Raw genomic sequence first — 25,029 nt, forward strand, 5'->3', positions numbered from 1 at the left:
TTTTTTGTGGCGATTTTATTATATTTTTTTTTTGTGGTAAAAACATCAGCTCCAGGTATAACGCTACTGTCTTGTTTCTTGGGTTTTTCTTGCGTCTCTGGCTTTTATTTTATTTTTTTATTGCAACGTGTTGAAGCTTTTCGCATTTATCTGGCATTTTGACACCCCCTTCTCAACAGGGAAAAAAATACCAGAAAATATGTGGTTCAGGCAGAATGTATGCCAGGCGGCTGCACCAAGTTCACCTTCCATTGTTTTCAATGGGAGGCCACGCGGTAACAGCCATAAATCACATTCTTCCTTTGGAATGAAACAGATTGGTTCTGTGTGGCCACCCGACCACTTTTTGACACTGTAACCACACCAAATTCTACCTGCAAAAAAATACTGTGTGAATGGGGCGTTACACAGTTGTTTAGAAAAAAAACGCAGGTACAAAAACTTAAAGATTGCATTTCGTATAGAAAAAAACGCAAGTGGTTTCTATGGTGTTTACACATGTGTATTTTAAACTCGCGTAAGAACACTGCAGCCAAATAGTAGTGAACGGGTTAAAAAAAATCATGTGATCACATAATGCCGGAAACGCATGAAGCCACGCCCCTTTTACGCATGCCCGACTCGCTAGCAGTATTTCCTCAGCAGGCCAGTGGTGGGCGGGGTTTACACGCCGACTTGTGGGCGTGGATTGACCTCTCGACCCCTCGCGCCGGCTTCACCTTCGGTATAAATTGCGGGGCTCAGCGGTCTCCACCATTGTCAGACCGGAAGCCGCAGTGTCAGGATGGGCTCCCGCGCCTCCACCCTGCTGAGGGATGAGGAGATAGAAGAGATCAAGAAGGAGACCGGCTGTAAGTGCCTGGCCAATCCCCTGGGTTACTGATGTGGGGCCTCTGCCGGCTCAGGGGCTTGCTGGTAGTTGTAGTACTATGTGAGGAAGTGGTTGTTGTACTGACAGGAGGTTGAGACACTTGTTGGGTCAGGACGTGGTGACACTTGCTGGAGGTTGTAGTACTGCTACAGGACGAGGTGACACTTGCTGGTGCTTGTAGTGCTGCGGCAGGACGCGGTGACACTTGGCTGGGGCTTGTAGTGCTGCGGCAGGACGCGGTGACACTTGGCTGGGGCTTGTAGTGCTGCGGCAGGACGCGGTGACACTTGGCTGGGGCTTGTAGTGCTGCGGCAGGACGCGGTGACACTTGCCTGGGGCTTGTAGTGCTGCGGCAGGACGCGGTGACACTTGCCTGGGGCTTGTAGTGCTGCGGCAGGACGCGGTGACACTTGGCTGGGGCTTGTAGTGCTGCGGCAGGACGCGGTGACACTTGGCTGGGGCTTGTAGTGCTGCGGCAGGACGCGGTGACACTTGCCTGGGGCTTGTAGTGCTGCGGCAAGACGCGGTGACACTTGCCTGGGGCTTGTAGTGCTGCGGCAGGACGCGGTGACACTTGGCTGGGGCTTGTAGTGCTGCGGCAGGACGCGGTGACACTTGGCTGGGGCTTGTAGTGCTGCGGCAGGACGCGGTGACACTTGGCTGGGGCTTGTAGTGCTGCGGCAGGACGCGGTGACACTTGGCTGGGGCTTGTAGTGCTGCGGCAGGACGCGGTGACACTTGGCTGGGGCTTGTAGTGCTGCGGCAGGACGCGGTGACACTTGGCTGGGGCTTGTAGTGCTGCGGCAGGACGCGGTGACACTTGGCTGGGGCTTGTAGTGCTGCGGCAGGACGCGGTGACACTTGGCTGGGGCTTGTAGTGCTGCGGCAGGACGCGGTGACACTTGGCTGGGGCTTGTAGTGCTGCGGCAGGACGCGGTGACACTTGGCTGGGGCTTGTAGTGCTGCGGCAGGACGCGGTGACACTTGGCTGGGGCTTGTAGTGCTGCGGCAGGACGCGGTGACACTTGGCTGGGGCTTGTAGTGCTGCGGCAGGACGCGGTGACACTTGGCTGGGGCTTGTAGTGCTGCGGCAGGACGCGGTGACACTTGGCTGGGGCTTGTAGTGCTGCGGCAGGACGCGGTGACACTTGGCTGGGGCTTGTAGTGCTGCGGCAGGACGCGGTGACACTTGGCTGGGGCTTGTAGTGCTGCGGCAGGACGCGGTGACACTTGGCTGGGGCTTGTAGTGCTGCGGCAGGACGCGGTGACACTTGGCTGGGGCTTGTAGTGCTGCGGCAGGACGCGGTGACACTTGGCTGGGGCTTGTAGTGCTGCGGCAGGACGCGGTGACACTTGGCTGGGGCTTGTAGTGCTGCGGCAGGACGCGGTGACACTTGGCTGGGGCTTGTAGTGCTGCGGCAGGACGCGGTGACACTTGGCTGGGGCTTGTAGTGCTGCGGCAGGACGCGGTGACACTTGGCTGGGGCTTGTAGTGCTGCGGCAGGACGCGGTGACACTTGGCTGGGGCTTGTAGTGCTGCGGCAGGACGCGGTGACACTTGCCTGGGGCTTGTAGTGCTGCGGCAGGACGCGGTGACACTTGCCTGGGGCTTGTAGTGCTGCGGCAGGACGCGGTGACACTTGGCTGGGGCTTGTAGTGCTGCGGCAGGACGCGGTGACACTTGGCTGGGGCTTGTAGTGCTGCGGCAGGACGCGGTGACACTTGCCTGGGGCTTGTAGTGCTGCGGCAGGACGCGGTGACACTTGGCTGGGGCTTGTAGTGCTGCGGCAGGACGCGGCGACACTTGGCTGGGGCTTGTAGTGCTGCGGCAGGACGCGGCGACACTTGGCTGGGGCTTGTAGTGCTGCGGCAGGACGCGGCGACACTTGGCTGGGGCTTGTAGTGCTGCGGCAGGACGCGGCGACACTTGGCTGGGGCTTGTAGTGCTGCGGCAGGACGCGGCGACACTTGGCTGGGGCTTGTAGTGCTGCGGCAGGACGCGGCGACACTTGGCTGGGGCTTGTAGTGCTGCGGCAGGACGCGGCGACACTTGGCTGGGGCTTGTAGTGCTGCGGCAGGATGCAGCAGCACTACTCCTATGGTGACACACACACACACATCGTGGTCCCTCTGATTTCCAGCTGTGATGACATGACGCAGGCTGTTACATCCCGGCTGTGTTATGTAGTGTGATGGGAATGTGATCTGATCCACCTCATGAGTACGACCTGTTCTCTAGTGTAAAAGCCTCGGCCTGTGTTCACACCACCATCATGGGTTTCATTCTAGATGGAAACTATCCGTATCTGTCACAAGACTGACCCTAAGGTCACACGAGTGAGTTTTCCCACGTGGGTGCAATGCGTGACGTGAACGCACAGCACCCGCACTGAATCCGGACCAATTCATTTCAATGGGTCTGTGTACATGAGCGAAAATATAAATATATATCTCTCTCTATCTCTCTCTCTCTCCCACAGACTTGGGGCTCATGCACACGACAGTATTTTGCGTTCAGTATACTGGACGTTTTTTGAGTTCAGTATGCTGTACATATACTGACCCATTCATTTCAACGGTTCAGCAAAAAATACTGAAGTGTCTCCGTGTGCATTCCATTTCCGTACCGTGAAAAGATAGAACATGTCCTATTCTTATCCGCAAATCACGGTGCATGGGTCCGCAAAAAAACCGGAACACATACGGAAATGCATCCGTATGTCTTCCGTATCCGTTCCGTTTTTGCTGAACCATCTATTGAAAAGGTTATGCCCAGCCCAATTTTTTCTATGTAATTACTGTATAATGTGTATGGCAAACGGAAAGGAAACGGAACAACGGATCCGTAAAAAACCGGACTGCAAAACACTGAAAAAGCCATACTGTCGTGTGCATGAGCCCTTATCAAGAGGTCCAGTATTGTGACTGGGAGAGCAGTGCTGCATGCTGCGCCGTCCTTCCAGTAAAATCTGAGGCTAAAAAAAAATCACAAAAAACAAATAATAACGCACTAACACAATAGATGCAAGCATTCTATAAGGACTAAGCCCTGATTCTGATATGCTAAAATCTGAGACTCCTAGCCAATATATTTTGATCAAAACACATCTGTGCCCACCTACCCGCGCCAAGGTGGTCTCAGGTCAGGCGGGTCCTCCTGAGGACGCAGAACGGCGAAACGTACGTCGAGGAGATAACATCCACCTATCCTGACTCTTACTGGTACGACTTTCACTATATCTTTGGTCACTTTCTTCAGATATTTGTGTTGAACTGGATTATTTTTGGTGCTGCTCGGGGAATGTGGTGCATTGACTCTGCGCTGAGCGATATTTAGAGGGTGGGTCCCTCTTCAGGCTCGGTGCATACTTGGTTTATGGCACCCTGTTCCCTGAACTATCATTGTTCCATAGACTCATTACCTTCAGAGTGGTGTGTGTGTGTGTGTGTGTGTGTATATATATATATATATATATATATATATATGTGGTGGTGGTGGTGTTATCAGTCATTTTTTGTATTTATATTAGTATTATGTTTGAGTTGTGATTTTTGTGATATTTTTCGCTTTATAAGACGCACCTAGGTTTTTGAGGAGGAAAATAATAAAAAATAAAAATTTGAACCAAAAGGTGTGCTTTTGGTGGGTTTTGAACTAATGGTGACCTGTGGATGACGCACTGTTATGGCGGGGACCTGTGGATGACGCACTGTTATGGCGGGGACCTGTGGATGACGCACTGTTATGGCGGGGACCTGTGGATGACGCACTGTTATGGCGGGGACCTGTGGATGACGCACTGTTATGGCGGGGACCTGTGGATGACGCACTGTTATGGCGGGGACCTGTGGATGACGCACTGTTATGGCGGGGACCTGTGGAGGACGCACTGTTATGGCGGGGACCTGTGGAGGACGCACTGTTATGGCGGGGACCTGTGGATGACGCACATATAGCATCTTATGTAGTGGTGTCACTATTCGCACAGGGACAATATACTGTGACACCCCTCTGATACATTGCGGCTTGTGATGTATCAGCGTCACCAAAGTAAACATGGCAGTGTTCGCTTTATAAGACGCACTGCCATTTCCCCCTCCACTTTTGGGGGGGGGGGGGGGGGGAAGTGCGTCTTATAAAGTGAAAAATACGGTAAATTTTTAACCTATGGGACGTGTATCTACTCTTTCCAGTGTGGCATATGTTAAAGAGTATCCCAGTGACTGCAATTGTTACATTATCTGACCTATTGGTGATTAATAATAGAAATGCCTCAGATTTCTAAATCCATCTAAGGGGGCATAGACTTTTCAGGTGGTCGTGTCCACACAATTGTGGTGGGATCCTGTGTCACATGACCTGCCAACAGATTTTACATGGCTAACCTAACCCTGTCCCATCCCCCTGTACGAGGTGATGGGGGGGGCAGTGCTGTCCCATCCGCAGTGGGTGTTCTCCCTGATGGCGGTTCTGTAGGTGATCAACATGTGTAGCATTCTGTTCGGGGTCCGTGCTCATACGCCATGCCGTCTACATACAGGTTACCGCAAATTGACGAAGCTATAATTGCCATTTGAAACCATACCGCAGGTACAGCCATGGCCCAGCCGTAAGCAGAAATCCCCTGGAAAACGTCCACACGGATTTCTTGGCAGGGTTTTCCACGGCAGAATCGGTGTGGACGCTGCAGGTTCTTTTCTCGTTTTTCATTTTGTGTTGACGTTGACAACATCTCATCCACTTTGGTTCTGTAAAACCAAATCCAATTGTGTGAACATGCCCTTGCAGGAGGAGTAATGCCTACCTTAGAGGTGGAAAACCTCTTTGTATTCAGCCAGGACCCTTAACCCCTTCCCAACCACAAATTTACATCGGCGGGCATTTAAAAATGGCGTCCAGTTGTGCAAGCAAGCAGCAGGTGCCAGGGGTCTGCTGTTTTTAAACCGGTCGGCAACTTCTAACCGTGCAGGTGCCGTGGGTCAAATGTGACTACGGCATCTGGATGCCCTAAGACCCGGGTGTGCTCTTGGTAGGGCAGGGATCGGGGGAGCTGCTGCATATTAGGCAGGGCTCCTTAGGAACATGGTAAATTTCTCATTGACTCCAATGCTGATGCATAGGAGTCTATGAGAGAAGCAATCTTATGATGGGAACTATCAAAAAGTGTAAAAATACATAAATAAAAATTCAAGTCACCCCCCCCCCCCCTTTCCCAAAATTGAAATAAAAATATGTAAACAATAAAAATAAAAAAAAACATTATGGGCATCACCGATGAAAGATATATTTTTTCCATACGGGGAAAAAAGTCAAAATGGCCAACTTGCTATTTTTGGTCACTTCACCTCCCACAAAAAATGTAATACCCTCCTGTCTACTGCAAGGTCTATAGGGACATGATGACTGTCTGACGCCCGTTGAATCGATGTGTAACGCAGTGCCCTCTCCCATCCTGCATTTGACATAAGAAAATTTAAAGGGGTTTTCCAAGACCCTAAAAACATGGGTATTAGTGTTATAAAAAACATGACGTGTCTGACCTCCCCTGAGATTACTGCAGCTTCCCTCAGGGGGACATCATTTCAGGGCGGTCTTGGAATCAGGATAGGTTATAAATGCAGGGTCGCTGATGAGGACTCTCTGAACACTGTCCGGACCCCATAGACATGCATGCTCGGGGACTCCGGACTGTGATCAGCAGGGTCACCCATTGTGTGGGTAGGTGATAAACCAGTATCCTTGGAAGACCCCTTTAACAAAGCCTTGCTCACTTAGAGCGGTGATTTAGCGCACTGGCCGGGTCTTGTGGAGTGCTTCACTGGTGACAGGTAAGTATGGTCACGGTGAGGCAGTATGCCGAGCACTTACCTGTAATGTGAGGTGTGTAACCCTAGAGCGGGGTCTCCTCTCTCTTTATTCTCTGTGTTTGTTCGGTTTATGATTTAGTTGTGTCCCGGCTCCCCCTGCGGCAGGTTTGTTGGTGCTTGGATTAAAGGATTACTCTGACAGGGAGACACCCGCAGAGCCAGCTCGCTGGGGGCACTTCGCTATGAGGCGGCGTACTGGGACTGATTTCTGGCCGTTGTTGCCCTTGTCATGTTGTCCAGTAGTGGGCGCCGTTGTTACACTATTTGGCATGTTTACCCTGCAGTGATGTCGACAGGGGAAACGTAGTATTATGCAATGTGTTTTGAATGGATGCGCTGAATCTGCCAGAGCAGTAATGGCCGACACTTGGCGCCTCTATGGCTTCCAGTCGGGATCCCCTTTATTGAATTCGGTTTTGGTCGAAGCTTGCTGCGTTGTCGGGGGAAGGGGGTATAAATTAAAGGTGTTGTCCACCCAAAATTAAAATTTGTGTGTGTGGGGGGGGGGGGGGGGGGGAAATCCTCTCTGATCTCGCCTAGGCGTTTTGGTGCGTAACTGGCGCATGCGCATTACAGCCCTTTTGATGAATGTGCTTTGCTGCGGATGTGCTGATTACAACACGGTACAGGCGTGAGATTACACGGCCGGGCTAAAGGGGAAATCAAACTTGGGGCCCAGTCAGTCAACCAAGAGAAGGACAGGTTCAACAGAGCTAGGGTGCACCGAGGTGCCTGCACTCGTTGCACTTAACATCTCATTTTACACATTGAATTAAAAGGCTTTTTTTTATTTTATTTTTTCTTCTCCGGAATGTAGCTATGGTTTTATTGCCTTCTACAAGCCCTACCAGGCATTTGTGATGAGACTGTCTTTTAGTTTAGGTTGGAAGGGGCGCACAGATCTCGCAGTGTGTGAGAGAATTGTGAAAATTGTCTGTTTTTATAGAAATATTTTATTTATTTTTTCTTTTTCCCTTTTAGTTTCCCACAGCCAGATAACACGCCTGTACAGCCGCTTCACCAGCCTGGATAAGGGAGAGAACGGCACGTTAAGGCAAGTGATTAACATTCATCAGCCCCGAGCCCTGCTCGCATTCAGATCTATGAAACGGTGTCTGTAAAGCCTTGAACGTCATGTTACGCTGTCTAGAGGAACATCCGTCGATCAGACGCGTTAAATACGTTTTATTACATTCTACACGTGTTAAAAAGTGGCCATGCCCCTACGTAGATGAACGACAGCCTCACCAGCTGGACGACCATCTAATGTATATGGCGGTATTTGATGCTCTCCTCCCTCCTCAGAAGATGTTGTAGGAGGTAAGGCTAGACGCCTCTGGCGGTCGATTATCTCCCTTAGGCGGGTTCACGTCACCGTTATTTTTCCGATCTTCTGATAACGGCGATGTGAACCTGGCCTAAGGGAGGTAACCCACTGCCAGCCACTTATTCTCCCTAGTGAGAACATACAGGTTTATTTTTTTGGCGAAGAACTTTTTCAGATGTATGGCCCCCATATTGGCTGCAGAATTGCCAATGGCCTATAAGATGTGCTGTAACTTGGGACCCGTAGAAGACAAGTAGTGCAGGTTCTTCATCTCTCAGCACCCCATGGATCCCAGCCATTTCTACCCGCTAGGTCTTATGAGCGCTGACATGTCATTCAAGCACTGTGACTGCTGAGGCCAGTGATTGGCTGCAGCAGTCATAGGACTAGGCCAGTTCTGGCTGGGAACCAGGGCAGCTGCAGACAGGTGAGGGTTTTAAAAAACAAAACAAAAAAACAGCAGCTTTGTAACATACCATAGAAGCCTGAAGTTTAAGCCAGAGTTCTAGGCTTTCTTCACACACAAATTTGCTCTCAAAAGAAAAAGTAAAATGAAGCCAATGTTTGTATGGTAGCTCTCTGTCCTTGTGAGACCACTGCGCATGTGCCACAGCCATCAGCGGTACACCCGGCCTGTACGTCGGTGAGATTTCAGCTGTGATACTGGTGACTTCAAGAAAGGCTGGTGTTGTTTGTCAGGACACGGGGAAGGTTTTCAGCAGGAGACCTAAGGCGAGGAATGGGACCACCCTCAGGACTCTTCCCACCTAATTTACTTAACGGATTATAGCTTAGCAACAGGCACAAAGGTACGTGTCCACAGCTTTCTAAGTACCCTGCTAAATGCCAGGCATTGTTTACTAGGTCTCGTATACCTGGCTGGCTCCCTTAAAGGGATATTTCCGTCTGGGACATTAATGGCATATCGATAGGAAATGCCATAAATGTCTGATGGGGGCTCGTCCCACCTCTGCGACCTGCAACGGTCTCCAGAACAGTACGAATGGAAAGCACACTGTGCAGGCGTGGCATAAATGAACTGGGGTGGCCGCGCTGTTACACTGCTGTGGGACTTCAGATCCGGAACGCTTGGTTAGTTTCAGAAGTCCCGTAGTGTTGAGTGGTGCGTGCGCGTGATCCTCTCCAGTCACTTCAGAGCATCTTTCTGGAAATGGGTGCAGCTCTCGCCTCTGCGACCTGTTGCAGTTGGACATTTATGGCAAATCCTATCAGTATGTCATAAATGTCCCAGAAGCCTGAAAGTTTACATGCCATGGACCGGACCAGTGCCTTTATTAGGGTCCATTTACACATCCGTGGTGTGTTGTGGACCCGCGACACACCTGGCCGGCACCCCCTATAGATGCCTATTGTCCGCAGCTGCGGACAAGAATAGGACATGTTCTATCTTTTGCGGAGCTGCTGACCGGAAGATTAGGGTTTCGCTCCATAAATGCGGATGCGGACCGCACACTGTGTGCTGTCCGCATCCATTCTGTCCCCATAGAGAATGAATGCGCACCCGTTCCGCAAAATTGCGAAATGGATGCGGACCCATTTGCGGACGTGTGACTGGAGCCTTAGGCTACTTTCACACTAGCATTTTTGCTGGATCCGGCAGGGTTCAGCAAAAACGCTTCCGTTACTGATAATACAACCGTCTGCGTCCGTCATGAACGGTTGTATTATCTTTAACATAGCCAAGACGGATCTGTCTTGAACACTATTGAAAGTCAATGGAGGACGGATCCGTTTTCTATTGTCTTGCTCCGCATCTCATGACTGAAAGAAAACCGCAGCATGCCGCGGTTTGCTCCCCAGTATGAGGACTCAACCAAACGGAATATAATGCATTTTGGAGCACTTTGTTCTATTCATTTCAGTTTCGTCCCCATTAACAATGAATGGGGACAAAATGGAAGCTGTTTTTTTCCGGTATTGAGACCCTATGACGGATCTCAATACCGTAAAATAGAAACGCTAGTGTGAAAGTAGCCTTACTTTAGGTACAGTGCTGTCCGGGACCTAGTTAAAACTGTGGTTGGAGCTGGGCAGATTTTCAGTCCTTTTTGGATGTGTCAGTCTAACAGATGTAATGATCTCCATCAGTAGCGTGCTGCGGCACCTCTACAAGGTCCTGTTATCTTAGGTATGTTCTTCCCGACAATCGGCAGTGTACAGTCGTGGCCAAAAGTTTTGAGAATGACACAAATATTAGTTTTCACAAAGTTTGCTGCTAAACTGCTTTTAGATCTTTGTTTCAGTTGTTTCTGTGATGTAGTGAAATATAATTACACGCACTTCATACGTTTCAAAGGCTTTTATCGACAATTACATGACATTTATGCAAAGAGTCAGTATTTGCAGTGTTGGCCCTTCTTTTTCAAGACCTCTGCAATTCGACTGGGCATGCTCTCAATCAACTTCTGGGCCAATTCCTGACTGATAGCAACCCATTCTTTCATAATCACTTCTTGGAGTTTGTCAGAATTGGTGGGTTTTTGTTTGTCCACCCGCCTCTTGAGGATTGACCACAAGTTCTCAATGGGATTAAGATCTGGGGAGTTTCCAGGCCATGGACCCAAAATGTCAACGTTTTGGTCTCCGAGCCACTTAGTTATCACTTTTGCCTTATGGCACGGTGCTCCATCGTGCTGGAAAATGCATTGTTCTTCACCAAACTGTTGTTGGATTGTTGGAAGAAGTTGCTGTTGGAGGGTGTTTTGGTACCATTCTTTATTCATGGCTGTGTTTTTGGGCAAAATTGTGAGTGAGCCCACTCCCTTGGATGAGAAGCAACCCCACACATGAATGGTCTCAGGATGCTTTACTGTTGGCATGACACAGGACTGATGGTAGCGCTCACCTTTTCTTCTCTGGACAAGCCTTTTTCCAGATGCCCCAAACAATCGGAAAGAGGCTTCATCGGAGAATATGACTTTGCCCCAGTCCTCAGCAGTTCATTCACCATACTTTCTGCAGAAGATCAATCTGTCCCTGATGTTATTTTTGGAGAGAAGTGGCTTCTTTGCTGCCCTTCTTGACACCAGGCCATCTTCCAAAAGTCTTGGCCTCACTGTGCGTGCAGATGCGCTCACACCTGCCTGCTGCCATTCCTGAGCAAGCTCTGCACTGGTGGCACTCCGATCCCGCAGCTGAATCCTCTTTAGGAGACGATCCTGGCGCTTGCTGGACATCTTGGGCGCCCTGAAGCCTTCTTAACAAGAACTTCAAGGAAAGAGGTTCAATTCTTGTTGATCCTATAAATTGTTGATTGAGGTGCAATCTTAGTAGCCACAATATCCTTGCCTTTGAAGCCATTTTTATGCAACGCAATGATGGCTGCACGTGTTTCTTTGCAGGTCACCATGGTTAACAATAGAAGAACAATGATTTCAAGCATCACCCTCCTTTTAACATGTCAAGTCTGCCATTTTAACCCAATCAGCCTGACATAATGATCTCCAGCCTTGTGCTCGTCAACATTTTCACCTGAGTTAAAAAGACGATTACTGAAATGATCTCAGCAGGTCCTTCAATGACGGCAATGAAATGCAGTGGAAAGTTTTTTTTTGGGATTAAGTTAATTTTCATGGCAAAGAAGGACTATGCAATTCATCTCATCACTCTTCATAACATTCTGGAGTATATGCAAATTGCTATTATAAAAACTTAAGCAGCAACTTTTCCAATATTTATGTAATTCTCAAAACTTTTGGCCACGACTGTACACCTGCCTTAACTTTTTGTTGGGCTACCAAATTTAGTTTTTGCACCTTTTTAGTATTTCGCTTTCCCTTGGAATCCATGTCCGGTTGTGGCTCAAAAAAAGGCATCAAAAACGACCACAAAAAGCAGTGTATTCAGTATGTAGAGAGCAGGCTGGAGGTGGTGCACGTGGAACAGGTCCTGCCACATCACTACTGATTGCCTTCCAGATATAATTATGCCCTGGTGGTGACCATTAATTGCTTAGAAACTAATTACCAGCTGTAATGGCCTGACGTTTCATTAAGCGGTCGGAGTTATGCAAGGCCATGCCATTATCTCGTTCTACTGCCATTCAGTCATTTTTTAACTCTATAAAAGTCCTAACCATGTGATGTGGTAGTTTTATTGGCTTAGTCTATAGGTTTGAACTTTAGTGGCCCCTTTTTTATATGCATCTATATTGACCTTAAATACTAGAATGTTCTTACTATAAAGTCTATGGGTGGGTTGTTAACGAGGCTTTTTGTCCCTACGTGTTGGAAGGATCCTAGGCTGATCACCAAGCGCCCCCTCAGCTATTGTTATGTGTGGGGAAACTGGGAAGTCTTCAATTTCCCTGCAGCGCCTCCACAGGAGAAAGATGGGAATGGCATGTCTGCTTACAGAACGAGACTGCTTGTATCTGCTGTCCACTCTGGCTGAGGGATGAAGATCCTGAACATGGGACCCCCTCTATTAAAGGGGGTTTCCCGGCCTATCCTGAGAACAAGCCATAGCCATGTAACCATACCTTCCCGACGCAAAACAGATTCCATTTTCTAGGTTCCTGTTCAGGATTGTTGTCCTTCCGCTGACTGGCCGTACACCGGATTTTCTTCTGGTCTGGGCAATGTACGGGCATGGCTGATGTCACATGTGCCAGGCTAATGGCGAAACGGCAAGTTCATCTTGTGAAAAGGGGTCGTGGCAGTGCCATCTGTGACCCTAGAGGAGCACTAGTGGACACCGACATTGGATTCTGGGTCGGGTGAGCTGCTCTGATTCAAAGGGAGGTCCCATGGTGGCCTCCTTCAGCTGCTGCTTTAAATGTCAGTGGGTGCTCCTATTTATAGTGTTTCACCATTGGACATAAGTGTGCACCACAAATGGGAGATTCCCATGTGGTATTGAGTGCCTAAAAAGCTGCCCTGTCCAGACTTCAGACCCTGATCACACCCTGTGTCTGTCGTCATTGGGTTAGGATGGTCTTCTTCTCTGTGCTGCCTAAAGGTGATCTAGTCAAATACATCTGCAACTGACAGCCCCCTAGTTGTTGTGAAACTACACTTCCCAACATCCTCCAAAATAAGCTGGAACCTTCTGCTCGAAGGCCCCTTTCACACGAGCGAGTTTTCCACGTAGGCGCAATGCGTGACGTAAACGCATTGCGCCCGCACTGAATCCGGACCCGTGAGCGTTGGTTTTTACGCATCACTTGTGCGCTGCGTAAAAAATCCCAGCATGTTCTATATTCTGTGTTTTTTACGTAGCCCTGGCCCCATAGAAGTGAATGGGGCTGCGTGGAAAAACGCATCGCATCCGCAAGCAAATGCATTTTTCACGGATGGTTGCTAGAGATTTTGTTTGTAAACCTTCAGTTTTTTTATCACGCGCGTGAAAAACGCATTAATGTGCATTTCACCCGTACGAAAAAAGTGAACCACTGAACTTGCTTGCTAAATGGTGAGAGTTTCACTGAACGCATCCGGACCTAATCCGTATCGTTTGTGTGAAATGGGCCTAAATCGTCGTGGTTCCGTGGTACTGTGTAATACAGCACCCATAAAAATCTATAGGCCCTTACCCCCCCCCCCGATTCAGGGGCCCCTAGTGTTGGACTGTACATGGTTCCTGGTTGCGCGCTCCTCCCGTTTTACTACTTATCTTCCTGCTCTTTTTATTAAACTATTTGTCTTTCGTAAATGTACCGCCAGTGAACTTTGCACCGCTCTATGTTGTATAAGTAACCCTTGCATAACCACGCTGTCTCAGCACAATGCATATTATAGTCTCATTTACTGGTCTGGATATTGATCGCTCCAGATAATTATTTTTGTATTCCCACACATGTTCTGTGCACTATGGCGTCTGCGGAAGAGCTTATCCAGGGAGGACTCGCTCCGGAAATCTGTGCTAGTGGTCATCCTGGCCGTCATTTAGCTGTCCCAGGAAACATCACAAAAAAAACGCCTTGGCATACACCATACACCATCAAATCGTGCAACATTTAAAGGGATTCTGCAGCTTTTTCTTATTGATGACCTATGCTCTGGTCTGACACCTGAAACCCCGCCGATCAGCTGTTTGAGAAGGCAGCCCCATTGAAGTGAATGGGGCATAGCCACGCCTAGGTGAGTGATACTAGTCGTGACGTCACTGGGCCTGCAGAACACAACGAGAAGGTGGCGGCGCTACAGCTGTTGTTGGGGGGTGTCGGGAGTCGGACCCCCACTGATCAGAGGCTTATCTATCCAGAGGATAGCTCATCAGTAAGAAAAAGCTGCAGCACCCCTTTAAGGGTTTTCTGGGAGTACAACACTCATGACCTAACCTAACTATGTCCTAACCTGCCACCAATCAGCTGTTTGAAGAGGCTATAACGCCCCCCAGGGAGTTCTGCGGCCTCCTCGCAGCATATCAAGTACAGCGCCGTACATTGTATAGTGGCTGTTCTTGGTATTGCAGCGCAGGCACATTCACTTGACCTCCACCCATCTGATGTAAGATAAGGTGCTTTTATTGTCACTGTACAATACAGTAAAGTGTTGTTTGGAGCAATACTAGATGCCATGGATATATATCTCCTGATTCCGACACCACTGCAGTCTGTGGTAGTTTCTATCGTTGGAAGGGGTAATAGTCTATGAGCATTTAGGAGACTGATTGCTTTGGGGTAAAAGCTGTTCTTCAGCCTAGTGGTGCGGGCATGTAGGGCTCTAAGACGCCTACCGGAGGGTAGGGGAGTGAACAGGCTGTGGCCGGGGTGAGTTGGATCCCAGTAGATAATCTTTGCCCTGTTGCTGCAACAAGCAGTGAAGATCCAGGGATGGTAACCGAGAACCAGGGATTCTTCAGCCATTCTGATGATGCTCTTGAGGGTCTTCTTGTCAGAGGACCACACTGTAATGTGATAGATTCTATGGTGCAGCTGTTTTGGGAGTTGTCCTTTCTTCAGACTCCTCTGAAGGCCTTTTTTTTAGTAATTTCTGTTGTGTTTTTTATCCATGACAGGTCCTGACTAATATTAACTCCCAAGAATCTGAAACTTTGAACTCTCTCCACGTTTCCACCATTTATGCTAATGGGATGGTGTCCCTTTCGTTTCTTCTTCTTCTTCCTAAAATCCAGAATAGGCTCCTTTTTGTTTTTACAAACTCCCCTCTTTTGAGGTTGCCACGTGGAGTATGAGGTTGTTGTTCTTCCTCCATCTCTCTAGGTTCTCAACCTCTTTCCTATAGGTGGTTTCATCATTGTTGGAGATTAGGCCTATCACGGTCGCGTCATCTGCAAATTTTATATTAGTATTGTGAAGAGGGAGTAAAGGAGAGGGCTCCACACACAGCCTTGCGGTACCCCAGGATGAAGAGCAGTGCTTGCCCATGCGTATGATTTGTGGTCTTTTTGTAAGAAATTGGTATACAATTTGATCAAAAAGCATAGGCCCACTCACTACGACAAGGTTGCCTTCTCCGAGTAGGAACCTACTCTAAATTTGGCGCGGCGACCACTGGCGCCACAGCACTGCACCAATAGAGGCAGCGGGACCCAGGAACTTCATCAGGGCCAGCTGCTTTGTGGGGATTAATGTGGCTGAAGGCCCCTCATGTGCTCTCAGCATCAGGGAACATGGTGGAGCCTCTTGCTGGGCTAGATTGATGATGGGCGGCTCATTTGTCTTTATCAAATCGTGCGAAAAAATGATTTAGGTCATCAAGAGAGAGCATTTCCAGTGTTGATAAAACAGGTGTTTCTCTTAGAATTCGTAATGGACTTCATACCCTGCCACGTGCGTCGGGAGTCGGAGCTTGTAAAATGATGTTCTATCTTGGTCTTGTAGCAGGGCTTCGCCTCCTTCATGCCCCTCTTCAGATTGGACCTGGCTGTTTTGTACTCCTCTAGGTCTCCCTTTCGGAAAGCAATGTCACGTGCCTTCAAAAGGTTTTGGACATTTCTGTTTATCCATGGTTTCCTATTTGGTAAGGTCCGGATGATTTTGGTATCGGTGACATTGTCCATGCAAAGGAGGAGGCATATGTCTGTGTGATTTACCTCCAATCTGTGTCCTCAAAACAATCCTGGAGTCTCATTGTGGCTTCTTCAGGCCAAACTGATTGTATGCAAAGTAGGCTTAGTCCTGGTGATAAGAGGGTTGTATGCTGGAGCCAAAAACAAAGAAACGTGACCCGACCTGCCGAGATGGGGGGCAGGTGATGCTGTATAAGCATTTCCTATGTTGCAATAAACACCTTCTAATGGATTTCTCCCCCTAGTTGGGAATTTAACAAACTGGTAAACTGTTTTGAGATTGGCTTGGTTAAAATCACCCGCTAAGATGAACACTCCGTCTGGATGGATATTTTGCAGACTGTTGGTAATGTCATACGATTTGGACAGTGCCAGCTTAACATTAGCCTGTGGAGGAACATAGACTACGGTGAGGTACACGACGATGAATTCCCTCGGTAGGTAGAACAGTCTACACTTAAGGGTCATAAGTTCTAAATCAATATTGTCCACCAAGCATTATTGACATAAATACACACGCCACCTCCCTTCTTCCTACCAGACTCGGCAGTCCGATAGCCTCGTCCGGGATGTTAGTATTTAGGCAGGTTTTGGTGAAAAATGAGGCGCAAGTGTTCATCCTATCAGACGAGACCCTCGGTCTCAGCTCATCGATCTTGTCCACTGTAGACTGGGTATTTGCAACGAACAGGCTGGGTAGCGCTTCTTATTTTTGGGTTCTTTAATTGAGTATTGATCTGCTTCCTGTGCTGTCGCTTCGGCGGTATAATCATCCACTGGTGTCCTTAGAATCTCCTCTGGGATATTGGGGGGGGGGGGTGGTGGAACAGGACCTTTCATTCCGCCGTCCAGTAGCTCTTCACACTATATGCTATGGGTGCTCTAGCGGACTGAATACAGTTACTCGCTGTGCTTAAAATGAAGGTAATAACTATGTAAAAAATAAGAAATTGGCCTCTAAATGGAGAGCTCCGGGCTGCTGCGTCCATGTTTAAATGTTGATGACCTATCTATTGTACTCCCAGACAACCCCTTTTAAGGAGTTGTCTCATGGCAAAGACTGACATCAAATGGCAGCGCCAACGAGGGCGCCGCTCCTCAGACCACCACATAAGGGAGGCTTATTCCATGTGGTTTCTTTGTATCATAGCAGCGCCGATCGCAGCCTCGGCTCCGCTTAGAGATCACTGCTAATGGGTAACTGCACCGAATATTTAGTTATTTATATTTGATTTTCTCCTCCACAGCCGGGAAGACTTCCAGCGAATTCCAGAACTCGCCATTAACCCTTTGGGAGATCGGATCATTAATGCATTTTTCAGTGAGGGGTAAGGTTCAGAAGGTGGCACGTGTACAATGCATGTCATAGCAAGGCTGTTGCGTACTCTATGCTTGGTGTATAAGGGGGGGTTGGGCAGATGCTTGAGAACAATACAGAAAATCCTGCTTATTTTTACAAGATTGATCTGGAATCGAGGACGTGGGCGCCTCTGTAAACTGGAATTAAAGGTTAGTTGGAAAAAAACTCTTGATATGTCGGAGATGAAACGTTTTGATCGGGGGGTCTGAGCGCTGAGAACACTAGATCACAGAGAAGCGCGCTCATGTTGCGGAGGACAGAATTAATATGGGCCTGTATTGTGGGAGCGCTTCTCTCTTTTCACCCTTGTTTAAAGGATACACAGTGATCTCTGCACTCAGACCCCCACCAATCAAAACTTTTGGGAAGTCTCTGACATCAAAAGTTTTCTGTCCCTTTTAATATATCTTTATAGCGGTAGTTATGTTTTTCTAAAAGGACGTTCCATTTCATGGTTCAGATGGGGATGCCCATCCTATGGGGTGGCTGGGGTTGTCCTATTTCCATAACGCCCATTCTCTAGGAGTTCCAAAAACCTAGCACTGCCCGCTAAGCTTTCTGCCATGACCTCGACCACCCGCAGTCTCTGCTCGCTTTGCACATTATAGTAATCAGTGCAGTTCTCACTGTAATTATACAAAGGACAGGGCTTAAAGGGGCTCTCTGCCTTTTTTCTTACTGATGATCTATCCTTTGGATAGCTTGCCAGCATCTGATCTGTTTGAGAAGGCTATGTGGCCGGGGTGCTTTCACTTCAATGGTGTTGAGCAGTGCCCAGACTACATGTCATGGATGTGACTCCACTGGCCTGCGGGAAGGCTGTGGCACTACAGCTGATCGTGGGGGTTACGGGTGTCGGACCCCTGCAGATCAGATGCTGATGACGTATCCAAAGGGTAGATAATCAGTAAGAACCCCTTTTAATACTGAGTGACGGTGCCCTATTAAAGTAAACCAGTCTGCTGCCGTATCTGTGGGCAGAGTAAATCCTGACCGGACTCCTAGGAGAGACAGTAAGAGTCCTAATTACCCACACAAGATGATTGACAGCCCTGTCTCTAAGGGGCTCATTCAGACGGCCGTATGCTATCCGCAAAAATGCAGATCCGTTTTTTGGCGGATTAGATGCTGACCCATTCACTTCTATAGGGCCCTTTTTCTATTCCACAGAAAGAGTGAGCCCTAACCCTGGGTTCACACCTGAGCTGTTTTTTTTTTTTTTTGCGGATCTGCAAAATAACGGATAGCATTCAGTATTTTTGCGGACAGCATACGGCCGTCTGAAGGAGCCCTAACCCTGGGTTCACACCTGAGCGTTCTGAAAGGAGCGCTCTGTATGCGCGATTGTACGGGCGTTTACAATCGTGCATACAGAGACAAGCGAACGCCCATTGTTGCGTGTTCCCGAAAGTCTATGTACGGGAACGCGCGACAAAACGCCCCAAAGAAGCTCAAGAACTTGTTTGAGCGTCGGGCGTTTTACAGCGCGATCGTACGTTCTGTAAAACGCCCAGGTGAGAACCATTCCCATAGGGAAGCATTGGTTTCTCCTTGTTGAGCGTTTTACAGCGCGTAGGAACGCGCTGTAAAACGCTCAGGTGTGAACTTAGGGTAAAGGTCTTAATGTCAGGCATTAGTTGTGGACAGCAGTCTGACCATGTAAAGCCAATACATAAGACCCCTTTCAGACGAGCGAGTTCCACGCTACGGTCTCGCAGCATGATTATGCAGCAGCTCCCGTCCTGACCTCCCAGCACTGCCGGGGTCGCATATCATTATATTGATTTATGATGCTATATAACCCTTACAGTTCTGGAATGTACTGGATAACACTGACAGCATTATGTCAGTTATACAATACATTCCAGAACTGTAAGGGTTATATAGCATCATAAATCAATATAATATGTGACCCCGGCAGTTCTGAGAGGTCAGGACGGGAGCTGCTGCAATTCAGATGAGTGAGTTCCACACATCGGAAGGGGGTCTAAAGCCCCCGGCAAATTTTCATGCTTTGCTTGCTGCCACTGAGAACAATCTCCTCTCATTGCCTTTTATGCACTCGGCAGATCCGTCCACTTCATGGTTGTGCTGCTGTCACACGTAAACTTCACTTCACTCTGTAACCACTTGCAGACGCCTGACAACTTTAAACGTCCCCGCTGTAGGAGTAGGAAAGTGGTTGTCGGTGACAGCCGGCCTCACCATAGAGAAGGCAGAGACGGCTGATTATTGTATACACGGCACTAGGCGAGCCCCATGTATACAGATCAAGAAGCCGTCGTGGTCCTTCCTGCTGTATGACCTGTGTAACGCAGACAAACTGCCCCCTGCCCACACAACTGCTTTCATAGAAATGTACCATAAAAAATAAACCTATTGCATCATTGTAATAACATTTTTTTATTTATTTTTTTCTATTCTTTAGGGAGGACCAAGTGAATTTCCGTGGCTTTATGAGGACGCTTGCTCACTTCAGGCCGATTGAAGATAATGAGAAATCGAAAGATCTTGCCAGCAACGAACCTCTGAACAGTAGAAGCAACAAACTGTTGTGTAAGAGTCATGCCGCCATTAAAGGACTTGTGCCACTATCTAGAGCAGGGGTAGGCAACTACAACTCCCAGCATGCATACTTCCTCTACTCAGAAGTCTCATAGAAATGAATGGAGCATGCTGGGAATTGTAGTTTCACGACAGCTGGAGTGCCGAAGGTTGCTGACCCACCCCTGAATCTAGAGGATGGTGGGTTAGCATCTGATCTGCAGGGCCACTGGGGCCCCTGCCATTCAGAAGAACGGGATCGGTGTTCTCCTGTTTGGGGCAGTGGACACGTGTGTTCTCCAGTCTTTCTATGGGCAACGGATTCTCTGCTCTTTCATATTACTTGCCTATATTTCATGTATATATGTTTTTTACTTTTCTGGCAGTCGCATTTCGGCTCTACGACCTGGATAAAGATGATAAAATCTCTCGGGATGAACTCCTTCAGGTAAAAATTTTACTAAGATTTTTGTATTTTTTTTCTTTTCTCTTGGCGGATAAGCAGCAGTGCTTGCCAGTAACTACACAGCACGGACCGCGGTTTTGGTAACCGGTGGTAGTTTGTCCAGCGAGAAGATGGACTCTTGGTGGACATAACTTGGTTCCAGGCTTTCTCAAGTGTTAAAGGGGTTCTACACTTGTCTCTTACTGATGATCTAGCCTTTGCCTTCTCAACCAGCGGATCAGGACTCCCGCCGATCAGATGCTGGTGACCTTTCCAAAGGATAGAAACAATTATAGAACCCCTTTTAGGCATTTTACAAAACCATGGCCTACATAAATTGACATGAGGTGGCCTCGGTGGCGCACCCTGTTAAAAGTTGTTAGACATTCTCCCCCCCCCCCCCCTTTTTTTAAAGGGGTTGTCCTCAGAATAGGTCATCAATATCGGAGGCTAAGTGGTGGTCCAATCCCTGGAACCCCCGACCATCAGCTGTTAGAAGTGGTGTGGGGCCCATGTGACGGCTCTTGAGTGTTTTATCTGCACGCCATCTTGGTTTTAGTGGTGGTACAGCTGAAGCGGAAGTGTAGACTGCTCCAGGTTGACGCTGAAGAGGACCCAGCCATGGCATGAGCGTCAGGGCCTCTTTAAACATCTGATCCGTGGGGGTGCCAGTAGTCGGACCCCACTGATCTGATATTGATGACCTCTTCTACAGCTATGAATGGCTATGCTATAGAGCAGGGATGGCCAACCTGTGGCTCTCCGGCTGTTGCAAAACTACAACTCCCAGCATGCCCAGACTGTGTACAACTATCAGCCTACAGCAGGGCATGGTGGGAATTGTAGTTTTACAACATCTAGAGAGCCACAGGTTGGCCATCCGTGCTATAGAGAGCTATAATTTTTTCACTTTCTACTTTAGGTCCTGCGGATGATGGTGGGAGTGAACATCTCCGATGACCAGCTAGGAAGCATCGCTGACCGCACGATCCAGGAGGCAGACCAGAATGGAGACTGTGCCATTTCCTTCTCTGAATTTGTCAAGGTTTATTATTTCATCCCTTTTATCTAAGAATATCAGACTTCTGTGCTGGTAGTTCTTATAGGGGGCCAACGCTGGCCAGAAGGACACTTTGCGTCCATGGGGTCAGTGGAGCCCTGTGCAGTGGATATTGCTGTATAGGCGTACTATGGGATAGATAAGTCACACTGTTAACCCTTCCACAGCTGCTGGATCCTCTCCACACACTGCCCATAGTGAGCTATTGGTCCATTATTCAAGGGTTGAAGGAACTGCAGATCTGGGACCTGAGACAGAGCCACTAGGACTATACAAACCGGGCACTAACAGTGCTCCATAGTTTACCAATTATGAAGCCTGCCTGTTTTAACCCTTCCCTGGCCAAACCTCGGGATTCAACAGCAGGCAGTGATGTCACTGGTTGAGGGTTCATCTGGCTGAGTAGAGGGGATCTCCACGTAGGCAGAGGGGTGGGAGGTCTGTTTTAGAGGTATACTCATTGGCCAAAAGGATAATTTTACAGCTGATGGCTGGGGGTCACCACATCAAGGAACGCTATAGTCGGCAGATCGCTGGGGGGGGTCACTACATCAAGGAACGCTATAGTCGGCAGATCGCTGGGGGGGGTCACTACATCAAGGAACGCTATAGTCGGCAGATCGCTGGGGGGGGTGGTCACCACATCAGGGAACGCTATAGTCAGACGATCGCTGGGGGGGGTCACCACATCAGGGAATGCTATGGTCAGATGATCGCTGGGGGGGGTCACCACATCAGGGAACGCTATGGTCAGACGATCGCTGGGGGTCACCACTATGGTCAGCCAATCACTGGGGGTCACCACATCAGGGAACGCTATGGTCCGCTTATTTCCATGGCCAGAGCAGTCCAGGGGCTATAACTGAACCCAGTCTCCTTACTCTATGCATAATTCCGGTATTTTTCATGGCAGGTTCTGGAGAAGGTAGACGTGGAGCAGAAGATGAGTATACGATTCCTCCACTAGCCCGTCCTGACACCATTGATCAAGCAGTAGAAAAGCGGCCAGCGTGATCTTCTGTGGTTCATGGCTTCAGCCCTCTGAGGGAGAACTTCATGAGGAGCACAACACTACTGCCGCAACGCTAGATGTCTCCTGTCTGACTGTAACCTTAGTCACGTCGCTAATAATTTATACGTTTTTTTTAATTTTTCTTCTAAGGTGAGCGCTTCTTTTGGGCCGTTGCTGAAAACACTAATAGCATATGCAAGCGAAGTCAGAAAAGCAGGGACTTTCGGAGCATTTTGCAGCCATGTCCGTGCGGCGATCTGTGTACAGTGGTGTCATTAGGCTTTCTGCACACTTGTCTCATATCTTATGATCCAATGAATGACTGCACCTTCTCTTAAATATACAGTTGCTATTTTTACGATCGGCATCTGTTCACCTGGAATTGTAAATAAAGTTTTGAGAACGGAGAGGATTAAAGATGGCCTCGCGTGTAATTCTAAGACCTGACATGCGCTAATTAATGTCTACTGCAAGGGCTCATTCAGGCGGCCATATGTTGGTGGTCACATCCGATCCGCAATTTTACAGATCAGATGCGGCCCCCATTCAGTTCAATGGGGGCCGCAAAAGATGCGCGCGTGGCTCTGCAATTGGACTGGCCATGTGCGTTCCACAAAATGCGGGCCAGTATCCGTGTTTTGCCGTCTCAATGAGCCCCATAGGAAATACAGTGAGAATAATGCTCGTACCAGGGGTCGGCAACCTCCGGCACTCCAGCTGTGGTGAAACTACTACTCCCAGCAGGCACACTTGCTTGGCTGTTCCCTTAGAAGTGACTGGAGCATGCTGGGACTGCCTCTTCCGGTCACATGGCCTAGGCACTGCTCACTCCCATTGGAGGGAATGGGCCTGAGCTGCAATACCATGCCCAGCCACTATATTGGTACGGCGCTGTGCTTGGTACACGATCGGCGGCGATGCCAGGAGTTACATCCCCACCAAGATGCTTACACACGGCAGTGAATAGATGAAGAAATGTTCTCCTGATCATTGGACCATGTACAAGACCCTTGAGTGACGATTGGATTTTCTGACGGAAAGGCATAAAGTATTTCTGAAATACTTGATGTTTTCTGTGTTGTTACTTTGGCCCCAGGAGGTCTTCAGTGTATGATCTTTGGGGTCTGACCTCCTGAAGACGTCATCACTAGAACAGAATGCAGATGTCATGGGCTGAGCTGCACTACAACACACAGCCACACATGTATGATGTCACTGTGCAAGGTACTGCAATGAGGGGGTTGTGCCACAGCAGGGCGCCAGAGAGAACCTCATGGGCTGTAACGAGAGGCATAGATGCAAGAACCTGAGTACAACTCAGAATCCTTCTTTCACTTCTATGGGAGTTACAAGAACAGCCAAGTAAGTGTGCATGCTGAGGGTTGTAGTTTCACAGCAGCTGGAGTGCCGAAGGTTGCTGATCCCTGCACTTGTCAGATGGCACATACTGTGTACCCACGGGCGCCTGTGAGTAAGGATATAACTGAACAGATTGGTACAGAAGAGGGTGATCAAAGGGGTATTAGTAATTTGGACATGTCTGGAAGGTGGCACATCATTCTTGGACAGCCAACACCACATCTGCCCTACTGGATCTGAGTGGACAGGTTGGGGAAGGTTCTCATACACCAGTCTTGACCCCTCCGCACAGGAGTAAGTTCCTGAGGTAAGTTATAGTGGACTGCATAAAGCCCCGTCCTTACCCCCTTTTCATGGCACTTCTGAAAAGTGACAAGGAGCTCCAAGTCACAAATTATGGTTTGAATTTGGTGTGACCCATAATATGCAAATTGTTTACACCACAACAGGTTAAAGGGGTTGGTCCATATCACTAGGATATGCCACCAATGTCTGGTAGGTGCAGGTCGCACCTCTCAGACCTGCATCAGGCTCCAGAACGGGACACAAAGCATGGTCTGAGGAGCGCTGAAGACCCCGGAAAGAAGCCGAACTGGAGGGCAGTGGAGACCCTGGTATGAAGTGTGGGCTGTAGGATGGTGGAGACTCTGGTATGAAGCATGGGCTGGTGGAGACCCCGGTATGTAGAATAGGCTGGAGGACAGTGTAGACCCCGGTAAGGGTCCATTCACATGTCCGTATGCGTTTTGGGGATCTGCACATTGCTGACTCTCATAGAAAATGCCTTTTCTTGTCTGCAATTAAGGATAAGAGTTGGACGTGTTCTATTTTTTTTGCGGAACGGAAGTGCGGATCCACAATGGCGGACAGCACATTCCGTCCCCATTTAAAATGAATAGGTCCACACCTGCAAAATTGCGGACCCATTTTGTGGACGTGTGAATGGACCCTAAGCACAGGCTGGGGGCAGTGCAGACCCCGGGGTGAGGCAGGGGCTGGAGGGCAGTGCAGACCCCGGGGTGAAGCAGGGGCTGGAGGGCAGTGCAGACCCCGGGGTGAGGCGGGGGCTGGAGGGCAGTGTAGACCCTGGGGTGAGGCACAGGCTGCTGGGGGGCAGTGGGGAGCCCGGGGTGAGGCACAGGCTGCTGGGGGGCAGTGGGGAGCCCGGGGTGAGGCACAGGCTGCTGG

At 49.0% G+C, this 25,029-nt stretch overlaps 1 protein-coding gene across 2 annotated transcripts; it reads left to right on the forward strand.

The window, feature by feature from the left end:
- The first annotated feature begins 693 nt into the window (after window positions 1–693).
- Window positions 694–22,899, forward strand: CHP1 (calcineurin like EF-hand protein 1). Of its 2 annotated transcripts, none has more exons than XM_040412821.1 (7): window positions 694–851; window positions 7,721–7,793; window positions 17,309–17,389; window positions 19,850–19,977; window positions 20,352–20,413; window positions 21,333–21,455; window positions 22,384–22,899. In XM_040412821.1, exons 1-7 carry the CDS (start codon window positions 785–787, stop codon window positions 22,435–22,437), a joined length of 588 nt encoding a protein of 195 aa, XP_040268755.1. In that variant the 5' UTR covers window positions 694–784; the 3' UTR covers window positions 22,438–22,899. The 2 variants fall into 2 exon arrangements, with proteins under 2 accessions (XP_040268755.1, XP_040268756.1); XM_040412822.1 differs by lacking the exon at window positions 22,384–22,899 and adding an exon at window positions 21,568–21,689 and having other exon boundaries at window positions 21,333–21,518.
- The last annotated feature ends 2,130 nt before the right edge of the window (window positions 22,900–25,029 follow it).

The sequence above is a fragment of the Bufo bufo genome, chromosome 11, assembly GCF_905171765.1.
Source record: "Bufo bufo chromosome 11, aBufBuf1.1, whole genome shotgun sequence".
Taxonomy (NCBI): domain Eukaryota; kingdom Metazoa; phylum Chordata; class Amphibia; order Anura; family Bufonidae; genus Bufo; species Bufo bufo.

Bases quoted from the DNA above. Each gene is read 5' to 3' on its own strand.
- CHP1 (XM_040412821.1), top strand. From the start codon at position 785: ATGGGCTCCCGCGCCTCCACCCTGCTGAGGGATGAGGAGATAGAAGAG. The intron at 19,978-20,351 runs GTAAGAGTCATG...CTTTTCTGGCAG, and splicing joins TAGAAGCAACAAACTGTTGT to TCGCATTTCGGCTCTACGAC. The intron at 21,456-22,383 runs GTTTATTATTTC...TTTTCATGGCAG, and splicing joins CCTTCTCTGAATTTGTCAAG to GTTCTGGAGAAGGTAGACGT.